At 39.9% G+C, this 12,505-nt stretch overlaps 1 protein-coding gene across 2 annotated transcripts in view; it reads right to left on the reverse strand.

The window, feature by feature from the left end:
* The window catches only part of gal3st4 (galactose-3-O-sulfotransferase 4), a 31,129-nt gene that overhangs the window by 16,991 nt on the left and 1,633 nt on the right, over positions 1 to 12,505 (reverse strand). Inside the window, exon 2 of one of the 2 annotated variants that reach the window (XM_084916842.1) lies at positions 11,714 to 11,970. The exons of the other annotated variant lie outside the window; for it this stretch is intronic. Within the exon in view, the coding sequence (XP_084772968.1) occupies positions 11,714 to 11,730 (17 nt within the window). The 5' untranslated portion in view covers positions 11,731 to 11,970. The remainder of the gene's footprint in view (positions 1 to 11,713; positions 11,971 to 12,505) is intronic. 2 annotated transcript variants of the gene reach the window in all.

Consider the following 12,505-nt stretch of genomic DNA (forward strand, 5'->3'; position numbering starts at 1 on the left):
TTTAAATGAGTCACTACAAAATCTGTGCCACACAGTTTATTGCAAATTGCATAATATTTAAAGCCCCAAAACTCATGTCTTATGCCTGCTGCTGCTGTTGTGATAGCTACATCTTTTTTGTTTGTTTGTTGCTGGAGATAGATGGTGATGTGGATGTTGCAAAGCTGTGCCAAAACCGTGTCTCACTAAAACTTTGCACTCAAGCTTATAGGCGAGCCCCGCATATTGCTCTTCAATAATTCTGGGATTTTCATGTAAAACTACAAAAAAAAAAAACCACAACTCAGATTCTTTTTCTCAGCAGTTTGCACACAATACATCTTATTTTCTCGTATTAACCTGCTGTGATCTAGTGGAACTCCTTTCCTCCGCGGTTAGGATTTGTGTGACTGCAGTAAATTCCATCCATCAAAAGTTTATCAAAAGAAGTAAAAGTTTATGATGTCCCTAAAAGGACCCATCTCATCTTCAAGAACTCATTGTACTGTATCTCCTCTTTAGAGTACTTTGCTCTAAGACTGCTGGCTTACTTGTGGTTCCCAGGTAGACGTAGTAATGGGAGGCAGAGCCTTCCGCCTGCTCTTCTGTGAAAGCCTGTTTCTGCTGGCACTTAACCGTACAATCGAATGTGCCTTAAGGCAACTGTTTATGTGGTTTGGTGATTGAATTGAATTGAATAAAGTCTGCAATGTGTCGAAGAGCATTACTAATAATGTGTCTGTGAAGGTTCTCAGTCATTACTAATAATGCAAAATAATTGTACAGAACCTCAGACAGACTGTTATCAGTAAATATCAGAATTTTTATCTTCTAAATCTGCCTTCTTAATAGGAGACCGCGACTCAACTAAAAGTTGTTTTTATTCCTGTTGTGTAATGTTCAGAGTGCAGCTGTGAATTTAACAGGCTGTTGCTAAAACTAAAAATATAGCAGAGGGTTGAAGAAACATTGGGACGAATGTGTAAAATGTATCATCCTGATCCATGCTCCGGTAAGAAAATCCCAGAAAGTTGATTCAGTGTTTTCAGTGGGAGAAACGTTTCATCACAACAGTCCTCAAATGTCTGGGATATACCTCATCATAACTTCTTGGAGGTTTCCCTAAGAGAATAAGCAATCTTATAGCTGGTGGCTGCCCACTACACCTAATCTTAAGGTCAGCATGAAGTTATTTTCCCTGTAGGAATCAGTAAAAGCTACCTTAGTCTACAATTTGGGGCTTAATGTTGAAAAAGATCTAATACCTTTTGACACAAAATTCCACTAATCACTGTCACACTTTCCTGATTTGGTCTCACTGCCGCTTAGCACCAAGAATAGAGAGACCACAAGTTTATTTGATTTGACAAGTTTAGCGGTACAATAGAGAAAAAAAGTCTCTCTTAACAGAGTTGAAATACACTCGATCTGTTTACTTTGTGGACAGGCTGCAACTGCACAGGTTTATTGAATATGAATAAGTTGTGTTGATTTAACTCAGTTGTTTAAGTTTCTGCCAACGCAAAACAATTGTGTGCAACCATTGTTCGCTATTGAATTAAGTAAATCCATCGGTAAAATGGGATTCGGCAGGTGAGGGAGCCAACAGATGTGGACCGACTGCGATCAGGTGACCTGTGCCTCTGCTGCCTTTGAGGTTACTGTTATGATCCATCACTGCTTCATGTGTTTAACCCTCTCTCTTAGCCTAGGATGAGTCCCAGGGCTGGACGGGGACAAAAAAAATCAGCCCAGGCATTTTGAGTAAAACAAACGCCACTGTGACAGTGATGTATACTGTCTTGTTTGTATATATTTATCAATTTAATAAACTTAAACCTACACCATCCTCCCTGTTCTGGTATTCTAAACAGTACTTAGCCGAAACCCAAAGACTGCTTGGTCGAGTTAACCTCCTGAACTATCTACAACACGTGGTGGAAACCTGACAGTAAGACAGAGAAGACTAGAGGTGAGACATGACCATTACTGAATATTAAAAATAATAAATGACAGGTTTGGTGATATTTTCATAAACTATTCATTTACCACATCAATAAACACCATGACAGCACAAAATATTTTTTCTAACATGGCAAACTTTAAAAAGTGAAAGGAGACAGAAAGACAGGTGAGAAAGAATAAAACTTAACTGACTTTTTGATGGCATTTTACACAAAGTACTGGTACAGAATCTAGAAAATGTGGGGAAATACTGGCATCATATACAGTACTTACTTCTGAAGAAATTATGATGGGACCCTGAAAAATAATTACTATGTACAATAATGGATTTCTATACATTTTAGATCAGATGAAAACTTTGTTGTAAGATTCAGATAATTATTTAATAATTTTATTAAATAATTATTTAATAAAAGTGAGAAATTTTAAATAACAATAAGACAGAAAAGTATTTCTTTGTGCCCCCCTCTCCCTGTTAATGCCCTACCTGCCCCCCTGACAACACTTTGCTAGACCCGCCCCTGCACAGTTACCAGCTGTCAGCTACTTAGAAAAGGATCCTGGTGTTATTTGTCTCTCAGAAACAGTTCATAACTTCCCTTCAACTCATTCATGTCACCTAAAAGGTAAACCTGTTTCTCCATCACCTGTTCAGCTCTGATGATTCAGTAAGGACATCACCTGGTTTCATCTTCATGTTTCCCTCTCAGCAGCAGAGATGGGCAGTAACGCATTACAAGGACTGCTGAGACTTTGATTTTATTTATTTTCTGCTGTGTTTTACTTGCATCTATTTTAAAGAGTGAGCGTTTATGCCTGATGCATAAAGTTAAAACATTAAAACAAATAAAACAAGTTTTAAAAAGAGACTTTTCCATTTGATTACATTTTATATGATGGATTATGCAGAAAAAGTAGAATTGAGCTGAAAAATCTATTGCTTTATTACCTATCCAGGTTAAATCATGTTTTTAAAAGTAACTAAGTAACTAATTAATTTTGAAAATAAGTAATCAGTAAAGTAACAGGATTACTTTTTGGGGGAAGTAATCAGTAAAATGGTAAATGGCCTGTATTTATATGGCGCTTTACTAGTCCTTAAGGACCCCAAAGCGCTTTACACAACCAGTCACCCACCCATTCACACACACTGGTGATGGCAGCTACATTGTAGCCACAGCCACCCTGGGGTGCACTGACCACCACCAGTGGGTAACGGGTGAAGTGTCTTGCCCAAGGACACAACGACCGAGACTGTCCAAGCCGGGGCGCAAACCGGCAGCCTTCCGATTACAAGGCGTAATTAGTTACTGATTTTTTTTTTTTCAAGTAACTTGACCAACACTGCTCACCAGATATCCAAACCGACATCATGACCAGGAGCTTTTACAGCTGTGGCTCCAGCAAACATCAGCTGATACTGGAAATTAATATTAAAAAAATTCTAACAACAGCTGATCAAGCTTAAACGTGCTGCTGTTGGTTCGCGTGACATCCGCTGGTTTCCTCTTTCTGGCGCAAAGTGGACGATAAACAAACAAGAGAGAAAAGCCGATCAGCTGATCATTGATCAGTTTCATGATTGAAGTAGCAACAGGAGAGGGAGGGGAGAGAATGAGAGGAGAAGAAACAGCTGTGCAGCGTAACGACAGAATAACTCCAGCTTTGTGTCTTTTTTTTTTTTTCATTGTAGCTGAAGTACGAGACAAACTGTTTTCCTTCTCAGCTCAATACGAAACGCGTAATATTTTCTCTGAATGCGGGACGATTCCGTTTTTTACAGGACGGTTGGAAACTCTACAAACTAACCTTGTGAATTAAATAAAGTTCACTGTCAGTAACATCATAGCACCCACCCAGCTGTATAAACTCCGTCATGCTAGCTAGTACGCAGTACGAGTTATTGTAACTGACTGTAAAAAGTCAGCATAACGAAAATAAACTCCACCTAAACTTGGTTTATATCTGACCCAGATAGACTGCAGGTCATAACTTCTTACCTGAAGTTCAGTTCACCTGACACTCGGACCGCTGCTACCTCAGGTGTCTCCTCCTCCTGCCTTCCCTTCCCTCATCCACCTGTTGCCTCTGTGGAAGCTCCGCCATAGCCACCACCAAACAACTGAGTTATTTTTACGCATCTGCCAGCATCTGGCCAATCCACCACCGTTCATTGTTTATACCGTTAAGGGAAGAACGACAACAAAAAAGCATCAACACCAGGCGGTGGGCCGATGGCCAGTCCAGCTTTGGAGAGTCCCTTTAATCAGCCTTTAATCAGCTAAACCACCTGTGTCTTGTTATCTTCAGTAGTCACGAAATGCAAGGACCAGCTCCACCACCCAGTCTTCAGTAGAATATCTGCCAACTTAGTTCAGTAACAGACTCAGCCCTGGTTGCTTCTTTGGTAATTCTTCCTTCAACATCTTCTCCCTCCCTCGTCCCCAGTGCTTAGCTGCTGATTGTAGGAGCAACTTCATTCCTTCGTAAAAGACTCACCAGCTTCCTTTAGACTGCTTTGTTTTCATTGGAGCTGAGCTGGATACTCACCTCTGATTTCTGACGAACAGAGTTTGCATTGCACGTTTAGATATGGCCCCTCCTTCTTTAAATGTGAAGTGGTGTTGGAATTTTCAAGTAAGAAAAACATTCCTGCACGTGCACTGCTGGCTCTGTTTGTGCTCCGGGTTCATTGTGTAACTGAAGCCATCAACATTAGCAGGATGCCCCTGGCTCGCTCCAGTCTTTTTATGGTTTGAGTTTTTTATGGTTTGAGTAAACAAACAAGAAAATACCCACAACTATTTCCTGAAATGTTTTGCTTGTTTTTTAAAATTTCTAATATTGTATAACAAGACAAAACAGCAAATATGAACACAGATTTTTATCTAACTGAAGCCTTTCATTGAGCTACCAAATAAACACATTGGTCCTTTCTGTCTGTGCACACATGGCAGCACTTCTGCTGACATAGTGTTCATATTTAGCAAAAAAATCGCAGACATAAGTGACACATTAGTTTTTGACTCTCTCGCTAAACTAAACCAGCCTCAGCATGTGATCTTTTTTACAATGTTGCATTTTCATGTTCTTTAGAGATATTTATCACCATTTGATAACATTTCTAGAGTAGGTGGCATTTAAAATACAAAACATGATTAACTGTATTCGTTTAAATAGGTAATATTCAGAATACAGTCACTTCGCTGAAATAAATTTCGTGTTCTCGCTAGTCTGGACTTCATAAGTTTACACAGGTGTCCGGACTTCCCGAGAACACAGTGCGATCCCTTTACAAGAATGGAAGTGTACTTGATGACATCACAGCTCCGGAGTTTTTACCGCCATCCCCTCTTAACTTAACTGTGATAAATATTTGCAATGGAAATTACACATGACATAAAACAACGACACATTATGTAGTAGATTTTTTTAAGAAAAAAAAAGATCATTTTAAGCACTTTGGCAAAATTCACTTTCACGTATCTGTTTCAGGACGTCTCATCTCAGATCTCTCTGACACTTTTATTCTGTTTTAGCTATTCTGGTCTTTATCTCATTGGATGATGTTTGCATGTGTGTACGTATACATGTATTTTATGTTCACCTATGTGTGCTTTTGTGTAAATGTTTAGACTTTTGTATATGTATGTGCATATTTGCATGTACACATATATTTTTACATACATATATGGATGTCTCACAATGTTTTCTATAATGTTTTCATCTTATCTATTTTAACCGCGACCGTGGCTCAGGGGGTTCTGTAACCAGAAGGTTGCCGGTTCGATCCCCAGCTCTCTCTGTCCTGGTCGTTGTGTCCTTGGGCAAGACACTTCACCTACCGCCTACTGGTGATGGCCAGAGGGGCCGATGGCGCAATATGGCAGCCTCGCTTCTGTCAGTCTGCCCCAGGGCAGCTGTGGCTACAACTGTAGCTGCCTCCACCAGTGTGTGAATGTGAGAGTGAATGAATAGTTGAATTGTAAAGTGCTTTGAGGGTCTCGAAAAGCGCTACATAAATGCAATGCATTATTATTATTATTACTAATTCTTTTTATTTTATTATACTATCCTTCTGTTCAGCACTTTGGCCAATACTTGATGTCCTCTAAATGTGCTATATAAATAAAGGTGACTTGACTTGACTAATAAGCTTCCTACAATTAGGCACAATATATGACAGAAACACAAGCTTAATCTCTCTTAATAAACATTTTATAGAACGCTTTTTATTGTAGTAAACACTCAAAACGTACTATAGAAAGCTGGGGTCTGGAAGAGAATTGAACAAGTATTTAAAATATAATCTTATCATTTTTGATCAGATTATCTCCACGTATTAACCTGCTGTTTTTAGATTTGATGTGTAGCATTAGCAACCTGCTATCTGCTAATAATCATGTTCAGATCCACATGATTATTAGCAGACAAAAAGAAAACATATTACTGATACAGAAATAGTTTTCTATATGAGATCACTGCAAAAGTGCAGCCTTACCTAATGTCCACCCTACTGTTACTCATTTATATTAAGATTTAAAAGTCTAGTTGGTATTGGTGTGGCGAGTAACCTTCAGTACACTATTGCTGTGTAACAAATCACACAGCAATAGTACATTCATGTAGCTGTAAAAAGCATGATAATATATTAAGAGTAACTTAACAGGATACGTTACAAAATAAGGGGCATGTATTCTGTAATCCCCAATCAGACCAGGAGTGACATGTTTAGCCGCATGTTCTCCTTAAATTGCTGGCTGTCTGAGTGGTGTCCCAGAAACGATGTGGGCTTCATAGATAATTGGCAAACCTTCTGGAGGAAACCTGGTCTTGTAAGGAGAGACGGCATCCATCCCACTTTGGATGGAGCAGCTCTCATTTCTAGAAATATGGACAAATTTATTAAACCCCCCAAAATATGACTATCCAGAGTTGGGACCAGGAAGCAGAGTTGCAGTCTCTCTGCAGCTTCTCTCCTCCTGCAACCTCCCCCCCCCCCCAAAAAAAAAAAAACCAAAAAAAAAACATCTCCACAGAGACTGTGGCTACATCCACATGTACACGGTATTTCTGAATACTGAGATTTTCCATTTTAAAAAATAATCCCATCCACACGTAAACGCTGAAATGAAGGAAAACGCTGCTAGGAACATGCCAAAGCAACAGGTGGCGATATATTCCTAACCGGCCAATCAGAAAACTAGAAGCCTCGGTGGGAAAAAGTAAACAAAGCTGGGGCATAGAGGCAGAACTGAGTCGTATGTGTGGAGGGACAGTAACTGTGTGTGTATATGTAAGCATTTAAACACTGCAGAGAGTACAATTAACAGTAATAGTATTGTAGAAATTAATTTCACCGAAACAATAACGTGGCGCACACTGTGACGTCAAAAAATGCGCACACCTTTGACGCTGCATTTTCTCCGTTTTTCTCGTCCACACCTAAATGCAAAACGGAGTTTTCGAAAATATCCACCCTGGCAGGCGTTTTTAAAAATCTCCGTTTTCAGTGACCGAAAACGCCGTTTGCGTGTGGACGAAAGGTGCAAACGCATAGAAAAATCTGCGTTTTCAAAAATACCCGGGTACGTGTGGACGTAGCCTGTGTCAGCTCCCAAAAAGACAAAAACAAACTAAAAACATGCAAAAAACAACTTAAACATAAACAATTACAAAGAAAGAACAATACAGTATCCACATCTGAACCAAAGAGTAAAACAGTGAAATGTGGATTATTAAATATTAGGTCTCTCTCCTCCAAGTCTCTGTTAGTACATGACTTAATAATTGATCAACAAATCGATTTACTCTGCCTCACAGAAACCTGATTGCAGCAGGATGATTATGTTAGTTTAAATGAATCAACACCCCCGAGTCATTCTAACTACCAGAAACCTCGAAGCACAGGCCGAGGGGGCGGTGTGGCAGCAATTGTTCACACCAGCCTATTAATTAATGAAAGACCAAGACAGACTTTTAATTCATTTGAAAGCCTGATGCTTAACATTGTCCACCCCAGCTGTGAAACTCAGAAACCAGTCTTACTTGTTATCATCTATCGTCCACCTGGGCCTTACACAGAGTTTCTGATTTCTCAGACTTTTTATCTGATTTAGTTCTGAGCTCAGATAAAATAATTATTGTGGGTGATTTTAACATCCATGTACATGCTAAAAATGACAGCCTCAACATGGCATTTAATCTGTTATTAGACTCGTAAGCTGGAGAGGAAATGGCGTGTCACAAATTTAGAGGATCATCATTTAGCCTGGAGAAATAGTTTGCTGCTTTATAAGAAAGCCCTCCGCAAAGCCAGAACATCTTACTATTCATCACTGATTGAAGAAAATAAGAACAACCCCAGGTTTCTCTTCAGCTCTGTAGCCAGGCTGACAAACAGTCAGAGCTCTGTTGAGCCAACCATCCCTTTAACGTTAACTAGTAATGACTTCATGAACTTCTTCACAAATAAAATTTTTATCATTAGAGAAAAAATTACCAGTAATCATCCCACAGATGTAATATTATCTACAGCTACTCTTAGTACCATTGATGTTAAGTTAGACTCTTTTTCTCCAATTGATCTTTCTGAGTTAACTTCAATAATTACTTCCTCCAAACCATCAACGTGTCTTTTAGACCCCATTCCTACAAAACTGCTCAAAGAAGTCCTGCCATTAATTAATTCTTCGATCTTAAATATGATCAACCTATCTCTAATAATCAGCTATGTACCACAGGCCTTCAAGCTGGCTGTAGTTAAACCTTTACTCAAAAAGCATCTCTAGACCCAGCAGTCTTAGCTAATTATAGGCCAATCTCCAACCTTCCTTTCATATCAAAAATCCTTGAAAGAGTAGTTGTCAAACAGCTAACAGATCATCTGCAGAGGAATGGTTTATTTGAAGAGTTTCAGTCAGGTTTCAGAGCTCATCACAGCACAGAAACAGCTTTAGTGAAGGTTACAAATGATCTTCTTATGGCCTCTGACAGTGGACTCATCTCTGTGCTTGTCCTGCTAGACCTCAGTGCAGCGTTCGATACTGTTGACCATAATATCCTATTAGAGCGATTAGAACATGCTGTAGGTATTACAGGTACTGCACTGCAGTGGTTTGTATCATATCTATCTAATAGACTCCAGTTTGTGCATGTAAATGGAGAGTCCTCTTCACACACTGAGGTTAATTATGGAGTTCCACAGGGTTCAGTGCTAGGACCAATTCTGTTTACATTATACATGCTTCCCTTAGGCAGCATCATTAGAAGACATAGCATACATTTACACTGCTATGCAGATGACACCCAGCTCTATCTGTCCATGAAGCCAGATAACACACACCAATGAGTTAAACTGCAGGAATGTCTTAAAGACATAAAGACCTGGATGGCCGCTAACTTTCTGCTTCTTAATTCAGATAAAACGGAGGTTATTGTACTCGGCCCTGAAAATCTTAGAAATATGGTATCTAACCAGATTCTTACTCTGGATGGCATTACCTTGGCCTCCAGTAACACTGTGAGGAACCTTGGAGTCATTTTTGACCAGGACATGTCCTTCAACGCACATATTAAACAAATATGTAAGACTGCTTTCTTCCATTTGTGCAACATCTCTAAAGTTAGAAATATCCTGTCTCAGAGTGACGCTGAAAAACTAGTTCATCCATTCATTACTTCCAGGCTGGACGACTGTAATTCATTATTATCAGGATGTCCAAAAAACTCACTGAAAAGCCTTCAGCTAATCCAAAATACTGCAACAAGAGTCCTGACAGGGACTAGAAGGAGAGAGCAGATTTCTCCTGTATTGGCTTCCCTTCATTGGCTTCCTGTTAAATCCAGAATTCAAAATCCTGCTCCTCACATACAAGGTCTTAAATAATCAGGCCCCATCTTATCTTAATGACCTTGTAGTACCATATCAGCCTATTATAGCACTTCGCTCTCGCTCTGCAGGCCTACTTGTTGTTCCTAGAGTATTTAAAAGTAGAATGGGAGGCAGAGCCTTCAGTTTTCAGGCCCCTCTTCTGTGGAACCAGCTTCCAGTTTGGATTCAGGAGACAGAAACTATCTCTACTTTCAAGATTAGGCTTCAAACTTTCCTTTTTGCTAAAGCATATAGTTAGGGCTGGACCAGGTGACCCTGAATCCTCCCTTAGTTATGCTGCAATAGACGTAGGCTGCCGGGGGATTCCCATGATGCATTGAGTTTTTCCTTTCCAGTCACCTTTCTCACTCACTATGTGTTAACAGACCTCTCTGCATTGAATCATATCTGTTATTAACCTCTGTCTCTCTTCCACAGCATGTCTTTATCCTGTCTTCCTTCTCTCACCCCAACCAATCACAGCAGATGGCCCCGCCCCTCCCTGAGCCTGGTTCTGCCGGAGGTTTCTTCCTGTTAAAAGGGAGTTTTTCCTTCCCACTGTCGCCAAAGTGCTGCTCATAGGGGGTCATATAATTGTTGGGGTTTTCTCTGTATCTATTATTATAGGGTATACTGTACAATATAAAGCGCCTTGAGATGACTGTTGTTGTAAATTTGGCGTTGTATGAATAAAGTTGAATTGAATTAATCGGTAGTGGAATACATTTAAAAACATCCAACATAAAGACAGGGGCTGTCATTGTCCCTGAATCTTCTTGTGCTTTCCTGCCTGTTTTCTCTCTCTCTCTCTGTCTCTCTGTCACAAAGGTAGTGGTTGCCCCATGATCGGAAGGTCAGGGGTTTGAATCCACTGAACGGCTACCCTGAGGTACCCCTGAGCCAGGTACCGGGTATGGGTTAAATGCAGAGGAGTAATTTCCCTACAGGGACTAACACATACACATTAGGTATATCACATCAGCCACCTGAAAGCATGAAGAAGTGATCGTGATCTTGAAATATCTTGAAAAAAATAAAATCCCCACATCCCCACGGCTTGCCCTGGCAAACCGTGACAATGCCTAATTTGTGGATTGTCGATCTTCGGATGCAGCTGGCTTTAGCTTTCCAGCACAGAGCCCGACACATAACACAACAGCAGAGAGAGCACAGACTTTAAGGTGGCGAGGCGCGATTGCGGATGACGCTCAGGTGCATCCACCTCTCCTGCAGAGGCACTGCAGGCCACACCCCACCATACACATGAACCATTTTTTAGCAGCATAGTGCTTTTTTCCAATTATTTTTAAAATTCAGGGCAAGGCCAAAGGTGATGTAAGAATGACGGCTCACTTTTTGTTTACTACATGGACAATTTCAGTTCAGCTTTGTAATTCATTTAAAAGAGACCTTCAGCTGGATGTTCAAAATGTGTTCATTGCATAAATAAAATTTCATTTTCTTTGTAGCACTTCATGGATTTCATAAGCAACACTTTATAGCTGTTTATACAAAGCATAAAGGTAAAAATGTATGCAGTGTAATCTTCATTTTAGATGTTAAAAAGTATTTGCGGCTCCCAGTGTTTTCTTTTCCGTGGAAACTGGATCCAAATTGTTCTTTGGGTCTTAAAGGTTGCTGACCCCTGAACTAAACCATAAAATAATGCCTATCTGCACCACAGAATGGCTGTCGCCGTCCTCCATCTTTAAAATGTATTACCCTTCCAGGACCTGAAGCTCAGTAAAGCGCCAGGGTTCTTATCAGTGTTTTCAGTATTGGACCTTATCACTGTTTAGTTTTCGCATTTCCTGTTTTATTGTGTTAGCCTCGGACTGTGTGTATGTTCCACTTCCTGTGTCATTAGTTAGATTTAGTCCAGCTGTGTGTACGCACCTGTTTCTTGCCATCATTATCCGGTGTATTTAAACCCTCAGTTTCTCTCAGTTCCTCGTCTTGTAATCGTCTAATCCGCAGGTGTGTTTCCAGGTCTACTTCAGTCAGCCAGTCTTTCAGTTTCAGATAGCTTATGTCCATCCAGCCTCACTAATAAATACCATCCACACCTTCAATCTGCCTGCGAGTCCTGCATTTGGGTCCACTCGCCCTCTCTCTACAGTGTGACGCCTGACAACTTGACATCGACCAATCAGCTGAAAGGAAGAAAAATCTTGTCAAAATTCGTATGTGCAAGTTGAAACTCACGCATGCGAGGGAACTTGAACACGGAGCTTCACACATATTTTTTTTCTTTCTATCCGTAAACAGACATTAACCAAACAACTTGTAACTTGTTTAATTATCTTTTACAAATACAAATCTTTTTTAGGCACACATTTTAGATATTTTGATTTGCAAGGTTACAAAACTCACTTCACAACTAGACCGTCTGATGTACAAGTACAAAATATTTATGACCATAATTTGAGCCCACAGTCCACGGTTCGTAATAATGCAGCTGTCCTCTGAATCAATCTGCAGTCCTAATCCCGAGACCCCTTTGCACAGTGTTCAGAAGAGTTGTTCCTTATATTTCTTAAAATGTTTCTTAAAGGCACATTTATATTCCTTCAGCCTCCTCTCATTTTGCATATAAAATAAAATACATCAAATTTTCTTTTATGTACTTGCTGTGTAACTCTTTTCCTCCATACATCACAGACCGCTAATCACACTTTTATCAGTTAA

This window comes from Perissodus microlepis, chromosome 3, assembly GCF_051167445.1.
Source record: "Perissodus microlepis isolate ML-2025 ecotype Zambia chromosome 3, ASM5116744v1, whole genome shotgun sequence".
Classification (NCBI taxonomy): Eukaryota; Metazoa; Chordata; class Actinopteri; order Cichliformes; family Cichlidae; genus Perissodus; species Perissodus microlepis.